This window comes from Camelina sativa, chromosome 7, assembly GCF_000633955.1.
Source record: "Camelina sativa cultivar DH55 chromosome 7, Cs, whole genome shotgun sequence".
In the NCBI taxonomy this organism is placed as follows: Eukaryota; Viridiplantae; Streptophyta; class Magnoliopsida; order Brassicales; family Brassicaceae; genus Camelina; species Camelina sativa.
The window spans coordinates 30,259,934-30,278,864 of record NC_025691.1 but is presented as its reverse complement, the minus strand read 5'-3'; the positions used below and the strand labels follow the sequence as shown (position 1 = coordinate 30,278,864).

At 40.3% G+C, this 18,931-nt stretch overlaps 4 protein-coding genes across 7 annotated transcripts; 1 reads left to right on the top strand and 3 right to left on the bottom strand.

Moving 5' to 3' along the window:
• On the bottom strand, window positions 19-2,067 carry LOC104703444. Its single transcript, XM_010419455.2, has 4 exons — window positions 1,674-2,067; window positions 1,037-1,369; window positions 456-629; window positions 19-342 (listed from the first exon to the last, which is right to left on the bottom strand). The coding sequence occupies exons 1-4, from the start codon at window positions 1,839-1,841 to the stop codon at window positions 256-258; spliced, it is 762 nt and encodes a 253-aa protein (XP_010417757.1). The 5' UTR covers window positions 1,842-2,067; the 3' UTR covers window positions 19-255.
• On the bottom strand, window positions 2,537-4,487 carry LOC104703441 (adenine phosphoribosyltransferase 2). Its single transcript, XM_010419453.1, has 6 exons — window positions 4,328-4,487; window positions 4,100-4,210; window positions 3,499-3,591; window positions 3,206-3,355; window positions 2,983-3,041; window positions 2,537-2,845 (listed from the first exon to the last, which is right to left on the bottom strand). The coding sequence occupies exons 1-6, from the start codon at window positions 4,416-4,418 to the stop codon at window positions 2,765-2,767; spliced, it is 585 nt and encodes a 194-aa protein (XP_010417755.1). The 5' UTR covers window positions 4,419-4,487; the 3' UTR covers window positions 2,537-2,764.
• On the top strand, window positions 14,017-15,470 carry LOC104703440 (zinc finger BED domain-containing protein RICESLEEPER 2-like). The gene is made up of 3 exons (XM_019227191.1): window positions 14,017-15,037; window positions 15,110-15,181; window positions 15,430-15,470. The coding sequence occupies exons 1-3, from the start codon at window positions 14,017-14,019 to the stop codon at window positions 15,468-15,470; spliced, it is 1,134 nt and encodes a 377-aa protein (XP_019082736.1).
• Window positions 15,981-18,657, bottom strand: LOC104703439. Of its 4 annotated transcripts, none has more exons than XR_002032885.1 (7): window positions 18,336-18,657; window positions 17,933-18,035; window positions 17,745-17,844; window positions 17,582-17,664; window positions 17,251-17,507; window positions 16,136-17,167; window positions 15,981-16,024 (listed from the first exon to the last, which is right to left on the bottom strand). XR_002032885.1 is itself a non-coding variant. In XM_019228031.1 (6 exons), exons 1-5 carry the CDS (start codon window positions 18,529-18,531, stop codon window positions 17,255-17,257), a joined length of 735 nt encoding a protein of 244 aa, XP_019083576.1. In that variant the 5' UTR covers window positions 18,532-18,657; the 3' UTR covers window positions 16,081-17,167; window positions 17,251-17,254. The 4 variants fall into 4 exon arrangements, 2 of the variants coding, with proteins under 2 accessions (XP_019083576.1, XP_010417753.1); XR_002032886.1 differs by lacking the exon at window positions 15,981-16,024 and having other exon boundaries at window positions 16,081-17,036; window positions 17,113-17,167; XM_019228031.1 differs by lacking the exon at window positions 15,981-16,024 and having other exon boundaries at window positions 16,081-17,167.

Below are 18,931 nucleotides of genomic sequence, written 5' to 3'. Positions count from 1 at the left end.
TTCAGTTATACAATCCTATACCAAAACACATCCTTGATTTTCCCAATTAATACGACTGAGGAACAGACAAACAGCAGCAAAGAAATATATAAAAAAGCAAAGGAAACTCATGTTTGTGACTACACAGTAATACCAATGCAAAAGCACTTTTTGTTTTCGTATCTCTCTCTCTCTCTCTCTCTCTCTCTCTCTAACTTGCGTTTATTGCCACCTTCTCCTCCTGCAAGTAAGTGTCCTCGTTTCCTGGAGAGCTTTTTAGAAGACGTCCGGATTGAATCTTCCTGGCATTGAGTTGCCATGTTCCACTTGCTGCAGCTGCATTTTCAGCGCGTAGTTGTTCACCTGCGTTTTGATCATTCACACTTTTCTTTGTAAGCAGCCATCAACTTAATTTTTAAAACAACCAACACAGACAATTCAACGCAATAGTGCTAGAAAAGCTCTCCATGGCTTACCTCCAGAGTTCTGAGCTTTTCCTGGTACTGAGGAATCAGGTGTTTCAAGAGTTCTAACTGCTGGTTCGCATCTTCGAATGCTTTCTGCCGCTCATGCTGGATAGCAACTGCACGTTTGAGGACTGTGTTGTCCTTGATCAAGGCCTCCACTTGTTGCTGCACTACTACATTCTCCTGTGACATCAGAAAAAGGCTGTTCATTTCATACACGAGATACCAAAAAATCCTACGAATAATTTGCTGCGTCATCATTTTATTTCGTAATTATCATAGTTTTGACAAAATCAAACGAGAATTATTCCTTCCCAACCGTTTCCTAGGTATACTATACATAATTGTGTTAATGGCCAACAGTTTGTAGTCGGTGACAACATTGAAGCTACCCTACATAAGAATACGCTGATGGTTCAACCTGTGTCCGACTACAGCAACCCTGAACTTGATATTGTAAATCCATGCCTAGGGCTCAAAGAACAAATATGATCGCTCTGATAGCCAGCATGTATGCAGAAGGGTGCATATGTAAGTTTATATTCAGAATGGAACACTTTAAAAAGGAAATGTTCCAGAAAATGCTTTACCTCTTGGAATTTTTTTCCTGCTTCTTCACGAGCACGTGCACTTAACATCTTCTCCAAGGCCTCGAGGACTCTAGAGGCACGTAGTTTAGCATCATCGGTACCAGTAGATTGAGTAACCTCCCTAACTAACAATTCAACCCAGTCATCACCACTGGCCGGGGGGTTGTCTGTAGCCGTATAAGTAGATGCACCAGAAACGGCATCAGATTCCTCATTAGCACATCCTGCGGCCAATTCTTGAGCTTTCTTCTCCTCAGCGGAGACGAAAGAGTATAAGGATTTCATGGAAGCATTTAAATCACTTCCATGTTCTTCTAGAGCCTTCACAAGAACCTGAGAACAAAAAAAAAAAAAAAATTGCAAATCTAATCAAATTTCTAACCTAGCAACTGCACAGGTTAGAATTAAATTGAACAAAGAACATGTACAGCTGATACCATGAAAATTCGAGGGACACACACATCAGCCGATACATAACTAGATACGAAATTGGCGTCTAACAGAGACTAAGCAAGTCGGAGAGCTAGTAACAGATGCGAAAAAAAGGTAAAGCTAGATCTGTGTGTGGCTCCCAAAGCAAAAACAAAAAAAAAAAAAAAAAAAAAANAAAAAAAAAAGAGAGAAGAAGAAGACGTGCCGTGAGTTCAAGGTGAGGAAAGGCAGAGCGAAGCTGATCAAGCGAAGAGGGAGGAGAGGACCAGATGGGAGAATTGGAAGGAGAGAAACATCGGAACCTCTTAGAAGAAGGAGGAGAAGGAATATCATCGAAGTAAGATCTCTTGGTTCCGCAATAAACGGCAGACATGGCTCAGGTGGAGAATTCCAAAATTGACAAGATGATGATGATGATGATTCGATCCAAAGAAGCAATAAGTTAGGGTTTGGGTGAAGAAAAAGAAGAAGAAGAAGATCTCCGACGAATCGAGATACGAGGAGGAGCGTAAGAGAAGAAGGATCTTTTTTATCTTTCGTATATCAATCTAATCGGGTTTTTTAGGTTTTCTTTGACTACAGGGCAGGCCAGGCCAGGGAGGTGGAACCCAAATTTGTCTCTAATTTACCCTTTTTTATACACTACAACAACAACTAAGCGCCAGGGGCTCTTTCGTACTTTACCAATATGGGCGCGTCGCGCGTGACACTCCCCTGCCACCGTTTTCTAATTTCTATTCAATCTTCTCAAAATATTTGTTTGCTTTTTTAATCACCTTGTGCTTGTGGTATCGTATTCTATAAACAATGCACTAATAATAATAATACGTACTGTGAAGATTCATTATCAAGAAACCAAATCTACCTTGTTTAGTGTTCAAAATCACTATGAAACTTACTTCAATTTTAACAAAGAAAGGTGGTGCTTGCTATAATTTTCTCCCCATATTATACATAAACCAATTTTATTTTGATACATCTTCCAATACTTTTTTGTTTGTTTGTTTGGCTACATCCATCAATACAATTAGCCACCTCGATCTAGAAAGGATCAAGCTCGAAATGAAGAGTACCAAAACTTAAAGCTTTTAACTACATACATAAAAAGGGTAGCTTGTGTAACTAGCATGAATCATTCCACATTGAATCCTAATAGAATATAATCATTATTTTCATTGCAAGATATCGATTATATTATTGACATAACCGTTGATATTACAATTTATCTAGTTCGCGAAATTTGGAAATATAGATGGAGATGACGACCATATATCGCTCGCCAATGGATAAAAAGGCTTAATTGTATAAGGTTATATCATCAAACTCTCTTGGCTCCACCAGAACGTACAACGGCTTTCCCTTCAGCTTACACTGCCCCTGCATCATATCGCCGAAACGACTTGTTGTTGTTATTTATCTTCTTCACATCTAGTAGTAGTATTAGTTAATGGGCCTATAAATATAAGATCCAACAATACAATTGTTTCGAAATTTTAAAAAGACCAATTTTATACCTTGAACTTAGGCAAACCAACAACGCAGGCACATTCTACAACTTCAGCCCCAGCGCGCTCTAAAGTAAGTCCATAGACAGAGGCTCGTTAGTTTAGCACTCGATCGATATAATATTGTGTTACCTTTTTAAAAGGCGTATGCAATGTATCATTCATATCATCTTGTTTAACATTAGCATTCATTTTCTAATAATTTAACAAAAAGTAGAAGAAAAATATTTACCCAAGAGGTTAATGGAAGCGGAGAGTGTCCCACCGGTGGCTACTAAATCGTCGATGATGAGAGCTCGTTCATCTGATTTGACAGCCTCCACACTCATCTCTAGACGATCACTTCCATACTCAAGCTCGTACTCTTCGCTTATCACTCTCCCTTTTTTTTTTAACACCACAACAAAATTAGATCTTATATATCCTTCAACCACACTTCCTCTTATTATAATTATAACTAATTCCAACATCACGTTTTTTTAGTCTGAGATTTTTATCTACATGTACGTATATAAGTAATCGTACCGGGTAGTTTTCCCGGTTTGCGTAGTGGGACGAACTTAGCACCTATGGCTAATGCGATGGGAGGTCCAAATATGAACCCCCTAGCCTCAACTCCTGCATTATGCATTATATTAATCGACCGGTACGGTGGTTTATATCATCCTCGAAATCGAGTTTAGATAAGCATTTCTTACTTGTTTGTTTCTAATTGTATTTCCCAAAAGGATCACTAAATGACAAAAAGAAAAGAAAATATATATAGAGGCAGACTAACGACAAATTAAAAGGGATGCATGAGTAGTCACCAACCACACTAGACAAGTTAGTATGTGGGTGTGTAAAATCATTAATCCATAAAAAAGTTGTCTATTGTTTATTCAATCTTTTCATATTGGGAAATCCTCGCCGCTTTGGATTCTATCATATGTCATAATACAATAGGAATAATAACTATATATTATACGTGCGTTGCCTTCGGCTGAATGAATCGATAATTTAAGGGTGCTGTGTGTCTTTGGGCAAAAAAAAAAAAAAAAACTAAATAGAGCGGCTTGAAGAAAAAGTGGATTAATTATGAGTTAGAGAGAGGGTTTATAATTAAAGAAGGGAAAGTGAAAGGAACCAGCAACGAGAGAGATGTTCATGTGCTTGTAACGATCAACGAAGATATCAACAACATGTTTGAAGGCAACTGGATCCAGCAGCAAAGTTGTTATGTCCTGAAACATGATCCCTGCGACACAAACACACACACTCATAGAAGTTAGTTGATTTCTCTCATTTAAGCGAACAAGAAAAACGAGAATAATTAAGTATGCACATAAAGAAAGAAAGGAAATATAAAATGGACCAGTCTTGGGGAAGTGAGGGATGACGCGAATAGCGTCGGAGATGGCCTTTAATCTTGGGTCTCCCTGCAACCCATTCTCCACGGCAAACATATCTCTCACTCGTGCGTGCGTGCGTGCGTGTGCGTGTGTGTGTGTCCAAGGAGAAGAGAGAAATGGGTTGGCTGTATTTATAGCATTTATTTATCATTCTCTCTTTCATATTTCCTTCTACCCACTCATCGTACGTCTCCATCCGAAGTTACTATTTTAAAAATACAATAGGTTTTTAAATTTTGAAAATATAAACATAATAGTATCAAATTAAAGCTCATTTGTAACAACTCAAATATCATAGTGGTTGCCGGTTGGATTTACTTTGTAAATTAAGAGCTACTAATGTTCAAATTAATATATATCTCAATGCAATTTAATAATGGGTGATTACAGATAATTGTCTAAAATGGCAAAAGTATCCTGATTATTTCGCTAGCATCGAGAGGATTAGTATCTATAAGCTTCAGCTGAGAGGATCACAATTTTATCAAAGAAGAAGAAAAAACTCAATCAAAACAATAATTAATTTGACATAGTCTAAAATATTTGAAGATAATCGAGTGTATGCATTACGTAACCCAAGCTTATTTAAAAAATTGTCAGTTTTTAATATAATAACAAAGGTTTTAGCATGTCTTTATAGCGGATATATAAAACAAATGTCATGAAATTTTTATCAAATCACACGTCATTTTTATGATATAAACACTAACTTATTTGATCATACAAATTATTTATGGTTCGCTTACCAATATACATCTTTTTTGCTACCACGTATTCTTCTATCTTGACACAAAAAATCGGTTATCTAGCAAAGAAGACCTGACGTAAGGCTTATTATGGTTGATATGATTAGTTTTTTTTTATGGCTTCTCTAGATCAAGGCTTTTGTTTCGAGTGATGGATATTTCTAACATAAATGTTAAATATGTTGTGGTTTTACTCGTATGATTTTTTGCTTGTTGTGAGCTGTGACAATTCTCATCGAGAGCGTAACCGGTAAAAAAAAAACGAATCTTTCTTTGCCAGATGTTGGATATAGGCTTCACCCTCACCATTTTAGGAGACCCAAACAGAAGATTCTCAAGAAATTTAGAGTCTAAAATCATAGATTTGGTCGCAGGGACAAAATCGTCATTTCGTAAAGCAGACAGAAGGAACCCTAATTCACTAGCCCACTATAAAAAACAAGATGTTTTTTGTCAGAGCTGAAGACGTTTGGGGGGGGGCAATTAGAGAGAGAAGAGCAATAATTTTCGTATTAACTCCGCTTAGCTCCTTGATTGTCATTTCCTGTAAACTCTTCACTTTAATTCTACGTTAATAAAAGAAGCAGTTCCGATTTCTCTCATTAAGATTCATATTATTTATATTGTCGGTTTCATACATCAACAATTTGGCGCCCACTATGGGGCTAGAGGGAATCCTTTCATTTGACGAATAGAATTTGAAGACAGGTATTTTTGGAAAACCAGAAGCATGTCTAACACCAATCTCTCCAGCGACGAAAGCGTTGACTCTTCCGCGGCCCGCGTTAAGTCTCCCAGGCGCACCATATGGGGGCGCACCCGCGCGAGGACAAATCAGCTCCAAGGCATCGACAGGACCGAAGCAGCTACGGTCGAGGACGCAACACTCACTGACCGCACAGCCGTAGGCGCTACGCGAGTCGCTCCAACCAATGGCATATTCGTAGGTGCTACGCCCCTCGTTCGTGTAACCGCTGACATCAATCCAACCGACCGCGAAGCCGTAGGCGCTACGCGCGTCGCTCCAACCAATCACACCCAAATTATCCTCGCACCCGGACGACACAAACAACATCTCATCCCGCTTACCACGCCCATACGCAAGCACTTGTTACTCGCAACGAACAATCATCGATATTCTTCACGCTCGAATACGATCTCGATCTCGCACGCATATCCCGTAACGGCGACCTCGAAACGACCTTTTGGGCTCACCGGAAGTTCGATCAAGCCACGATCTCGACCTCATCAGCCCTCAAACACGCCGAGTATCAAATGCAACATCTTTGACAGCATCTCGCAATCACAATATCTTGCGAACCCTCAAGCAGGTCACCTTGCAGCTCGCTAACTTCTCGATCTCGCCGACAATCAGCCTGTCCGCGAATGACGCAAGTCACACAATCTTGCCAATGATTTCATACGGAGAAGTGTTGAGCTCGTCAACGATTCCATACGGAGAAGTGTTGAGCTCGCCATACGGAGAATTATTGAGCTCGCCAACGATTCCATACGGAGAAGTGTTGAGCTCGACATACGAAGAAGTGTTGATCTCGCCAACGATTCCATACGGAGAAGTGTAGAGCTCGCCAACGATTCATACGGAGAAGTGTTGAGCTCGCCATACGGAGAATTGTTGAGCTCGCCATACGGAGAAGTGTTGAGCTAGCCAACGATTCCATACGGAAAAGTGTTGAGCTCGCCATACGGAGAAGTGTTGAGCTCGCCAACGATTCCATACGGAGAAGTGTTGAGCTCGACATACGAAGAAGTGTTGATCTCGCCAACGATTCCATACGGAGAAGTGTAGAGCTCGCCAACGATTCATACGGAGAAGTGTTGAGCTCGCCATACGGAGAATTGTTGAGCTCGCCATACGGAGAAGTGTTGAGCTAGCCAACGATTCCATACGGAAAAGTGTTGAGCTCGCCATACGGAGAAGTGTTGAGCTCGCCAACGATTCCATACGGAGAAGTGTTGAGCTCGACATACGAAGAAGTGTTGATCTCGCCAACGATTCCATACGGAGAAGTGTAGAGCTCGCCAACGATTCCATACGGAGAAGTGTTGAGCTCGCCATACGGAGAATTGTTGAGCTCGCCAACGATTCCATACGGAGAAGTGTTGAGCTCGCCAACAATTCCATACGGAGAAGTGTTGAGCTCGCCATACGGAGAAGTGTTGAGCTAGCCAACGATTCCATACGGAAAAGTGTTGAGCTCGCCATACGGAGAAGTGTTGAGCTCGCTAACGATTCAATACGGAGAAGTGTTGAGCTTGCCATACGGAGAAGCGTTCAGCTCGTCAATGATTTCATACGGAGAAGTGTTGAGCTCGCCATACGGAGAAGTGTTGAGCTCGCTAACGATTCAATACGGAGAAGTGTTGAGCTCGCCATACGGAGAAGCGTTCAGCTCATCAATGATTTCATACGGAGAAGTGTTGAGCTCGCCAATGATTCCATACGGAGAAGTGTTGAGCTCGTCATACAGAGAATTGTTGAGTTCGCCAACGATTCCATACGAAGAAGTGTTGAGCTCGCCATACGGAGAAGTGTTGAGCTCGCCAACGATTCCATACGGAGAAGTGTTGAGCTCGCCAACAATTCCATACGGAGAAGTGTTGAGCTCGCCATACGGAGAAGTGTTGAGCTAGCCAACGATTCCATACGGAAAAGTGTTGAGCTTGCCATACGGAGAAGCGTTCAGCTCGTCAATGATTTCATACGGAGAAGTGTTGAGCTCGCCAATGATTCCATACGGAGAAGTGTTGAGCTCGTCATACAGAGAATTGTTGAGTTCGCCAACGATTCCATACGAAGAAGTGTTGAGCTCGCCATACGGAGAAGTGTGGAGCTCGCCAACGATTCCATACGGAGAAGTGTTGAGCTCGACATACGAAGAAGTGTTGATCTCGCCAACGATTCCATACGGAGAAGTGTAGAGCTCGCCAACGATTCCATACGGAGAAGTGTTGAGCTCGCCATACGGAGAAGCATTGAGCTCGCCAACGATTCCATACGGAGAAGTGTTGAGCTCGCCATACGGAGAAGCGTTCAGCTCGTCAATGATTTCATACGGAGAAGTGTTGAGCTCGCCAATGATTCCATACGGAGAAGTGTTGAGCTCGTCATACAGAGAATTGTTGAGTTCGCCAACGATTCCATACGAAGAAGTGTTGAGCTCGCCATACGGAGAAGTATTGAGCTCGCCAACGATTCCATACGGAGAAGTGTTGAGCTCGCCATACGGAGAAGTGTTGAACTCGCCATACGGAGAAGTGTAAAGCTTGCCAACGATTCCATACGGAGAAGTGTTGAGCTCGCCATACGGAGAAGTATTGAGCTCGCCAACGATTCCATACGGAGAAGTGTTGAGCTCGCCATACGGAGAAGTGTTGAACTCGCCATACGGAGAAGTGTAAAGCTTGCCAACGATTCCATACGGAGAAGTGTTGAGCTCGCCATACAGAGAAGCATTGAGCTCGCCAACGATTCCATACGGAGAAGTGTTGAGCTCGCCATACGAAGGAGTGTTGAGCTAGTTCCATACGGAGAAGTGTTGATCTCACCACCAGAGAATCCGATCTCGGCAACGCGATATGGCCTTGCAATCTCGCAACAACAAACGCAGCAAACTTCGTGTAAGCAGTCAGCTCGACCTCAACCTCGCCAAGCACCTCGCCAATACCCACCGCACGCTCCAGCAATCATGAACCTCTACTCGCGCACAGCCAACTCGCCACCAAACTCTTGATCTCGCAACTCTTGCTCGAGCTCCCAACCCTCGATCTCGCAATATTGATCTCGCAACTCTCGCTCGAACTCGCAACTCACTATCTCGTATGCAAAAGTATCAACCTCGCCATCGTTTCCATCATGCCACCGCACCATATATAGATCCACGCACATCTGACGCAGGTGCTGCCAAGAGCCTTTGTATGTCTTCTCATTAGGGCGCTCACCTAGTATGTCGCCACCCGATCGACTTGCACCCTCTGCATCGCAACACGCGACGTCTACTAACACGCCAATCGAACACGCATTAGAGTCTACAAATCGTTACACGAGCCATGTTGCCTCCGCATCAACTACCATACCATCACGCTGACATCATACGCGCACCCACCAGACAGCGCCGCAGGAAAACCACCGCACATTCACCAGAACACATCAAAGAGCAATACTTGCCATATTTGGCGTACCGAGAATCTTACTTTGGTAAGGATTTATAAGCCGAGCCCAAACTCGCAAAAAGCTAGCAGAGAGCAGAGTCAATAAGCCGAAGACCCCAACTCTGCAACTCTTGCAGCACCTACAGGGTAAGCCGGTCACGACTGAACGCACCTAACTAGTACGACAAGTCCGTCTTGTCTACTCTTAGCGTTATGGGGAATAACATATCCAGGGTAAGCCCGGAGACGTCCTGCACTGCAAAATATGCCCCGCAACGACAAAAGCATAAAAAAAAAATCGAAAGCAATTTCATCATAGTTAAGATAACAAAAATCGGCAATAATCAACCTTTGCGCAAAAATCCTCAAGAAAAGTACGAATGACCTTCATAAAGCAACGATGTTTGCAATACAAAAAAAAAAGGAAAGCAATACGAAGACGCATCACTCTCGAGCAGTCTCGTCGGCACCTATGGTAGCAAACTCCGGGAAGGGCTCGAGATCATCTTCACACCATGGCTTCGCATCTAGGCGCAATTGCGGAGATCATCTTCACGACATGACTTTACTTCTAGGCGCTATCACAAAAATCATCTAACCATTTTCGTATGCGCGCTTAGACACCATGACTACTCGTATGCTCTTAGCCACGTCGAACCAAATCATCGCGCAACGACCATAATCACGGCGAGACCTCCATATCTTTAACCAACTTCACACCGTGTGACCATGGCACCACAGGATCCGATCGACGGATACGGCTACGCATAGAACCCTCAAAACTTCCATTCAAAATCCACCACATCTAGGAAAACGTGCATAATGCACTATTCATCCCAGAACCTTCAGGAAGGTCTTCGAGCTCTTAGAATCTTCTGTTCCTTCAACAAGGCAGACCTAGAGACGCAAAATTGTACCCGACGAGCTCAAGCAAGTCATCGCTCATCGGACTAAGGGGGACCATTGTTAGATATGGGCTTCACCCCCAACATTCTAGGAGGCCCAAACATAAGATTCTCAAGAAGTTTAGGGCCTAAAGTCATGGATCTGGCCTATCTGGCCGCAGGGGCAAAATCGTCATTTCGCATAGCAGACAGAAGGAACCCTAGTTCACTGGTCCACTATAAATACCAGATGTTTTTGTCTGAGCTGAGGACGTTTGGGGGGGGGCAATTAGAGAGAGATGAGCAATAATTTTCGTATTAACTCCGCTTAGCTCTTTCATTATCATTTTCTGTAAACCCTTCACTTCAATTCTATGTTAATAAAAGGACCAGTTTCGATTTATCCCATTAAAATTCGTATTATTTATATTGTCGGTTTGGTACATCAACACTAGAAAATAAGCGAATCCTTCTAGAAAGGTATGAAATTGTGAACTTTAGCATTTATGGTAAGAATGGTTATGAGAGAAAGGCGTGAATTCCGTATTATCCAATTTGTATTCAACATATCTCTGTGATTTCCCTAAAACAAATCAAATTCGAGAGAACATATTTTGTTCGATGGTAAAATTGGTAGTTCAATTTTTTTTTCCTTAAAAGAAAAATAATTCGGGGAAAAAGTGTACCAGATGAGATCGCTACATGTGCAATATACAAAAACAAATAAGCAAAGGCCAAAGGTAAAAAAAGATAAAGGAGGACCCATATCAAAGAGAGTAGGGAGATAGATTTTTTTGTTTTTTAAACGTACGAGGGTAGTGCCTTTGTTTCGACTGTTGAAGCGCACGCCTGCTCGCTCTTCTCTCTCTCCCACTTATATATATTTTTTCTTCTAATCATTACTTTATCATAGTAAAAGGAATTAATAGTAATATCCAATTTAATCAAGGAAAATGTTTTTATGCCCCCACGGCCCACACCACACATGTTAAGCCGTTTTCCAACCAAATTGATTCAACTAATTAATATCCATCCGAAAAAATAGGATTTGGTTTGGATTCAGATTTCGTGTAGATATTCTCCGTTTGTCGTTTTTAATCTCCCCACTACTACTAGTACTACTACTACCACTTCTTACCCTATCAAAAAGGAAAATAGATTTGATTGATTCAAATTTCAAAATAAGCAAAAAGCAAAATGTTTTAGAAAATCTTGAAGAAGTCTTTGAAAATAGAAGTTTATTAAAGGCAAAATAAAAAATCAATCAGATGAGATAAGAGATTATTATCCTTTCCAGTCCACTAGTCGGATCTGAACCAAATTTTGTATGCTTTTCATGATTTCATCTACACACTATCTCTCTCTCTATCTCTTTACAGTTTACACTCTCTCTATAAAACGACAACAACACTCGACTCAATTATTTAAGGATTTACATATGGTCTCACAAATCCAACTTCAAACCAGAGACACTTCAATCAGATAAGTGGCTGAGTTTCGTAATTGGTAGGTTCTCTTTTTACTCAAATATCTTATCTTATTGGTCGGTTTATTTTGAACATCTGGAAAGAAAGATTCAAAAGAAATCAAAGTAACTTTGTTTTTTACATACACGAATTGTTTAAAAAAAAACTCCCAAAAAGTAGTTGTAATTAGCCCTGAGACTTACTATCCGGGATCCGGTATCCGATCTGGCATCCGCCATGCTCCGTTCCGAAAAATAGGATATCCGGTATAGGCAGATCCGGATCCGGATAGCTAAAATAACTAGAACCGGATATCCAGATATCCGAAGTAGTTGTGTATTTATGTTTATATTACATGTGGGCTTGGTCAATAGTTTATAAACAACAACGTCCAACTATTTTTATTAGAGCCCATAAGGCATAAGCCCAATAAAACACATGTCATCGTTTTTCCATCATTTATCAACAATTTTTTTTGTTTTTTTTAATTAACTAAAGTAACAAAAGCTCGTGGAGACTAGAGAGTGGAGACATTAGGTCAAGCCGCTGTCCCAGAAAAAAAAATTACGCCATTGTTGTTGTCTGCTCGCGATTTTGCGAAAGAGAATAAAGAGGGATCAAAACATGCGGCTTGCTTCTTCTACTACAGATCTTTCTTTGGAGCTTCTTGAAAGGTAAGCAAAATCTCTCACCATTCATGGTTTCAAATCAAGTATCAACAGATTAACTTGATTGTGTTCATTTTAATCAAGTATCAACATATCCTTTTCTTAAAACAACTCTGGTATATGTTCATTTTAATCTCGACCCTTATTAGAGTTTATCAACAGATTAACTTGATTGTGCTTGACATGAACGTGTTGTTGACATGAACGTGTGCTTTTATTTTTCTGTATAGATGGAAGACGAAACTACAAAATCCACATGCAATTGCGGCAATGCGGATGAGAGTGCTGAACCTGAGTTGCATGAGAACACTGAAGAGACAAATTTTTCAACAGCTTCTGGGTCTGAAGTATCAAAGAAGAAGTCAATAGTCTGGTTGCAATTTGTGGAGTCTGAAGTATATGGTAAGGCTAAATGTATGCATTGTTCTGGACTGATTAGTTGTAGAACTAAGGATGGTGTCACAACTAGTGCAATGGAAGGTCACCTTAAAACATGCAAAATGATGCCTCGGGAAGAACTTGATGGTGAAAGGGATGGGAAAAAAATGAAACAGTCAACCTTGTTTCATCAGAATCAAGGAGATGGTAGAGCTGGTAGTAAAGTGTCATCTTTAGTAGCATTTAGTCCGTCTGCAAGTCGCAAAGCATTGGTAGAAATGATTATCATGGATGAGTTACCTTTCAGATTTGTTGAACATAAGGGGTTCATACGTTTCATGCAGATATCTCAACCACTTTTTGTAATGCCTTATCGCAAAACTGTGACTAGAGACGCATTAGAGATTTTTGAAGATGAAAGGAGCAAGCTTAGAAAGTTTTTTAGAAACTATAAAAGTAATATCTCTTTGACTACAGACTGCTGGACATCTATACAAAATATGAGCTACATGTATCTAACTGCTCACTATGTAGATGATGCTTGGAGGTTACACAAAAGAATCATCAATTTCTGCATTGTTGATAATCATGTTGGTGAAACCATAGGTAGAATGATTGAAAAATGCTTAGTTTTTTGGGGAATTACTAAAGTGTTCACCATTAGAGTTGATAATGCAAGTTCTAACGATCTTGCATTAAAATACTTGAAAGGGAAGTTGACTTCGTGAGGAACAACTAGGCCTGGGCATAAAAACCGTACCCGAATACCCAACCCGAAACCCGATCCGAAAAACCGGGTTCGGGTTGGGTACAGGTTTGCCTATAAAACCCTATTGGGTTCTATTTTTTAATACCCGTGGGTTTGGGTTAGGGTCGGGTAATACCTGGTACCCGTTTGGATACCCATTAAACCCGAACATATAAACATATTTATAATTTTTATCATTAATATAATGCAATTACCCCAAAATTATGATTATAATTTTGAATATTTCATTTAGTTTTATACCTAAAAATCAAAAATAATCAAAATATCGAAAATATTTTGTCACATAAGTCAAAATTTAACTAAATTTATTTTAATTTAATTAATTTTAATTATATTTTTTGGGTAGTCGGTAATTCGGGTACTAATCGGGTTCTAAAATTTGTAACCCAAACCGATCCGAACCCGATAGTACCCAAACCGAACTGAACCGATATATCTAAAAATACCCAATGGGTTCTATTTTTCTAAACCCGTTTACCCGAACCCGAATGGGTAATACCCGAACCCGAACGGGTTATCCGAATGCCCAGTCCTAGGAACAACTGTCTTGAATGGAGACTTTCTTCACATGAGATGTGGCGCTCATATTTTGGGTTTAATTGTGAGAGATGGTCTTCAAGAGGTACATGGTGCAATCTTAAGGATCCGATCAGCTGTTAGGTATGTTAGATCTTCACCAAGTAGGCTGAAAAGGTTTAGGGAATGTTTAGAGCATCAAAAGGTTGAGACAAAGGCTGGTCTTTGCTTAGATGTTGAGACAAGATGGAACTCAACATTTTTAATGCTACAATCTGCTGTGGCTCTCAAGAAAGGGTTTGATATGTTGGAGCTAGAAGATGAGAAGTATGTTGTAGAGCTTACTAAGATCTGCAAGGCTGCACCAAGTGATAGTGATTGGGCTTATGCTACTGCTTTATCACCTATCTTGCAGTATTTTTATGATGCAACTGTGAATATTTCTGGATCTAAATATGTAACTGGCAATACATATATGAAAGAAATATTCGGTGTGGGCTGGATGATTATGAAGATGGACACAATGGGGGATGAATACAAGAAAGCTATGGCTGAAAAAATGAAGCTCAAGTTTTATAAGTATTGGGGCAATTTTGACAATACAAACATGATGATCTATGTTGCTGCAGTTCTTGATCCGCAATACAAAATGAGATGGGTAAAGTGGATGATTCAAGGTACTTATCCTAACTCTGAGGCTAGTTGTTTGATTACCAAGATCACAAACGCTTTAGACAAATTATTTGAATATTATACATCTTTGCAATTACAAGAATCAGTGGGATCCGAAGGTAATGTAAATTCAGGGTTAGATCGTTCTAAGGACAGAACACAGAGACATGTAATGATGGATGAGATGTTTGATGATGAGGAAAGTGTAGAGACTGATTCAACAAAGTCAGAGCTGGAGTATTATTTGGATTATATTCGAGAGGATCGAAAGAATCCTGATTTTGACATATTGCATTGGTGGAACACAACTGGATCTAAATATAAGGTTTTGTCCCTGATGGCAAGAGATATGCTGGCCATACATGTGTCAACGGTCACATCAGAATCTGCATTTAGTGCAGGTAGTCGAGTACTAGATCGCTTTCGTAGTTCGCTCACACCAAGAGTTGTGGAAGCTTTGATTTGTACCCAAGATTGGTACGGTGACAATGATGAAGATTTAAGAGTAGAAGAAATGGTTGTTGAGCTTGAGTATATTAAATCTGGTAATATGTCTTTTTTTTTGTGTTATATATCTTCTAGGTTTGTGAATTTTTATAGCTTTTCAAGTACTAATGATTTCTACTTATTATTTACAGAAGTAATGATTTCAAATTTACAGCCATGACCAAAGCTTAATGGGTGTGTGAGAATTAGGTAATCTTAGATTCTTTACCCTCTAAAATCAGAATAGTCTTTCTAGATGTTATTATGAATTTCATATATGTAACACATATTTTTCTCTCTTTTTCAGATATCAAGGAAGAGGGACATCAAGATACATCAATATTTTGAACTTTTTGCTTTTTTTTTTTTTTTTGTTGAACTGTTGGTAATTTGATGTATCAAACATAAATGTTATGTATTTGGTATCCCTACTATTGTTTCTTTTACTAAAACAAGTAGTATTCATAATAATCAAAAAAAAATTGACTAACCGATCGGATCCGGATATCCGAGGATATCCTAAATTTTAACGGATATCCGGATGTTCGGGTATCCAGTTTTCCGGAGCCGGAGACGGATAATAGAATTGCACATCTGCTGGATACGGAGACGGATACGGAGACCCTCAATTTGGCCGGATATCCGGCTCCGTCTCAAGGCTAGTTGTAATAGATGATGAAGTTTGAAAACGAAACACAAAGGAATGCGTACCTCACAAATATCTTTCGTGCAGTTAATTTCAAAAGAGACAGCGAAGGACACCAAATCTTGGGAGGACAATCACTACCCAAGATCTCCCTCCTCTGCCTCTCTTTCATTTACTTCGAATCATATTTTCTTTTTCTTTTTTTCTTTTTAAAGTTGAAAGAGAGGGACTTGACCATGTGACTCTGTGCTCTCCTCTAACAGTGACATCAACTCTAATCAGAATGGGAATCTAAGATCCCACTTCTTTGCGTTTTTTTTTTACTGTTGGCAGATAGTGTAAGTTACTGTATGCACAATGCTCTCACCTTTTGATGTTACAGTCCAGTGCATGCAGGACAATGAGACCATCACACATCCAATGCTGGATTAGACCCACATGCAGATATCCATCAGTCATTACTCATTCCATTCCCTCTAGAAAGTAGAATCCAATCCTGACCTGTAACAACCTTAGTGGCTGTGCCTTGGAGACTACTTTATTGAGTGGTATACTCTTCGCTCATGACAACATGCGGAAAAGATCGAGAATGAAAGTCTTTGAGCCTTGCTATGGTTTGACACTTGCTGCGGACTTCTGCACTTTCTTTCACGGTTTCTGAGTTTCTTCACTTTACCACCCAATAAACCAAATATGTACATACAAACAAACAAAAGAAAAAGAAAACAGAATTCTATATTATTAAGACAAGAGCAAACCTTTACACTCGTCCAACCGATCATTAAGGGTCAAATTCTCAGACTGTTTATAATATTAAAAAGACAATGGCCTACGAGCGGAGTGAAGTTCTTCATTATCTCAAGATGTACAAGGCAACAATATTCTGAAGCTCCTAGTAACTTGTGAAAGTGTTGACTAGCTTACATATAATAGTAATTCAATGAGATCCTGGTCCATTAATGGAACAAACTTGAAAAATAAAAATACTAGGAAGGTTCTAAGAAGAATAAAAAAAGCATATGTGAACCATGGCACCCTTTGAATCCAGATTGTCAATAAGTTAACTTCAGATATATAGAAATATGCATTACTATGATAAGAACAGACAGTTTTGCATACAACGGAGGCAAAAGAAGATAATCTTACGCTAGTGGAAGCAAAATGGTGAGGCCAGTTATTGGGTTCAGTAGGTTGGTATGGGTTAAACCATTTTCAGCCTGTATAAGGTTTACCTTGCCATTTCACTTCTGAATTAACACATACTCAACCTATTATTGTTTTATTACAAATCAGCTGATCTTACTACTGTGTTCTAGGCTGAAAATATGCGAATAAAAAACGCACCTTCTTTCAGCTTTCGTAATGCATGAAGACAAACAATAGATCCTTTGAATCAATCCTGGACAACAAATTCATAAACCAATAATCACTGAAAGAAAGGAGGAAATGAAGTAGGGAAGATAAGAAGAGGAAGTGACTTACGGTTTTACATCTTGGGCCTGCCACCGAAATGCTTCAAAGAAAATCTGGAAGGACCACTGCGACTCTTAGGTCCTGTTCTGGACACTCCCCAACGTCCAGCATAAGGCAACCATCCTTTGATTAGGTTCACTAGTCTGAATTCTGCTGCCGGTAACTCGTCTTGTGCTCCTGGGTAACACTTCTCAGCTACATCATCCATACTGTTCTGGTATTGGTTTTGTATTTGGATTTCGTTGGCTTCGGATTCCATTTCCAACCTACCATAAAAGAAGCTTCATCAGCAGAGTGGAATGCAGAGACGATAAAAGGCAGATAGTGGCAAAGTACTTACTCAAGGTAGCGCTTGCAACTGGGGCTCTTGGATCTTTTGTTCATAGGAGAGTGGTCTATGGACAAATGCCTTACGAAATGTAACTGAAATAGAGTGAAAGGGATTACAATGCAAATGAAAATGCGTTCTTTTAAGTAGAAGGGAGATGGAGTAAGACACGAACTTGATCCCCATCATTGAGACCGAGATAACGGATGCTAGTCTTGTCATTGAGTAATCTCTGGTCACGATAACACAAACAAAAATGACCCCAGACGTGGGACCTATAGGCGGAAGATCACGACTGTATCAGATAGCTTTAACAAGTGTAGAATCTCAAACTAATCATATGCACAGTCACAGATGATGTACCATGAAATCCTGCCATGACCTTCCAGAGGAGAAATGGTGAAAACTTGTTCCACAGCTCTTTTGAGCTCTGCCACCGAGCAATCCTTTGCGACTTCCACATCTGCTGAATCGATTTGAAACCATTTTTAACTTGTTGAAGACAGTTATATCAGAATTTTGATAATCGTGTTATGGCAAGATTGTCCTCGACTAAGCCAAAATTATTATTCATACAGTATGTCTAAAACAATGATTTCAAACCGCAACACAACCAGTTCCAGACGCACCAACCAAATACTAGAAACCATTAAAGAATTCCGAGAGATTGATGTAAAGCAAAGCAGGAAAACAAAAATCACATAGAGAAGAATTTAGTTGACACCTCAAATTGAGATTTTCGGAAACTGGATAAGCAAAATCGTACCGAAAAGGGAACCGTTGAGCTTAACGACGGAAAGCTTGATACGACCCTGAGGAGGAAGTTTCAGGTAGGAAGATCTCCGTCCAGAAATCGAACCACCGTCGTTTAAAGCAACCGACGACAAGAAGCGAGGCTCTATCAACGACCTCAGTCCTCCACTTCGACGACCGTCCCTAACTGGACTATGTTCCTCTCGCATTGCCGCCGCGACACACGACGACACGATTCTGCTCTTCAGGACGGACTTGTGAGAGTCTGAGAGAGAGAGAGAGTCGCCAGAATCGGGAGAGTTTGTTTGTTTGTTTTACGGGGAAACGCAATTACAACTGCATCCTCCTCAGTCCTCCTATATAGAGTATAGCCACAATAAATGCCAGAGAAAAAGCAAAAAAAAATTTGTAGTTTGCCTATGGGCACATGGATCACGGCCCAACTCTAATCATCAAAGGCCCATTAACTTGATTCGATTAGCAGTGACTCTAGCCTAGAAAGCGGGTTTGGATAACCGCCTAAGCATTTGTTCGACACCGCCTGATTTACTTTACACACCTCCCTCCTCTACTATATTAAAAGGCCGAACGAGGAAAAAAAAAAAAAAA

Excerpts from the sequence above, each read along its gene's own strand:
- LOC104703444 (XM_010419455.2), bottom strand. The coding sequence starts at position 1,841 with ATGTCTGCCGTTTATTGCGGAACCAAGAGATCTTACTTCGATGATATT. Across the intron at positions 1,370-1,673 it reads TTCCTCACCTTGAACTCACG|GTTCTTGTGAAGGCTCTAGA; the intron begins GCACGTCTTCTT and ends TTTTGTTCTCAG. Across the intron at positions 630-1,036 it reads CAGGAAAAAAATTCCAAGAG|GAGAATGTAGTAGTGCAGCA; the intron begins GTAAAGCATTTT and ends CTGATGTCACAG.
- LOC104703441 (XM_010419453.1), bottom strand. The coding sequence starts at position 4,418 with ATGTTTGCCGTGGAGAATGGGTTGCAGGGAGACCCAAGATTAAAGGCC. Across the intron at positions 4,211-4,327 it reads CCCTCACTTCCCCAAGACTG|GGATCATGTTTCAGGACATA; the intron begins GTCCATTTTATA and ends TTTGTGTCGCAG. Across the intron at positions 2,846-2,982 it reads TTGGTTTGCCTAAGTTCAAG|GGGCAGTGTAAGCTGAAGGG; the intron begins GTATAAAATTGG and ends GATATGATGCAG.
- LOC104703440 (XM_019227191.1), top strand. The coding sequence starts at position 14,017 with ATGAGATGTGGCGCTCATATTTTGGGTTTAATTGTGAGAGATGGTCTT. Across the intron at positions 15,038-15,109 it reads AGAATCTGCATTTAGTGCAG|ATTGGTACGGTGACAATGAT; the intron begins GTAGTCGAGTAC and ends TTTGTACCCAAG. Across the intron at positions 15,182-15,429 it reads GCTTGAGTATATTAAATCTG|ATATCAAGGAAGAGGGACAT; the intron begins GTAATATGTCTT and ends TCTCTTTTTCAG.
- LOC104703439 (XM_019228031.1), bottom strand. The coding sequence starts at position 18,531 with ATGCGAGAGGAACATAGTCCAGTTAGGGACGGTCGTCGAAGTGGAGGA. Across the intron at positions 18,036-18,335 it reads GCTCAACGGTTCCCTTTTCG|CAGATGTGGAAGTCGCAAAG; the intron begins GTACGATTTTGC and ends AAATCGATTCAG. Across the intron at positions 17,508-17,581 it reads AGTTGCAAGCGCTACCTTGA|GTTGGAAATGGAATCCGAAG; the intron begins GTAAGTACTTTG and ends CTTTTATGGTAG.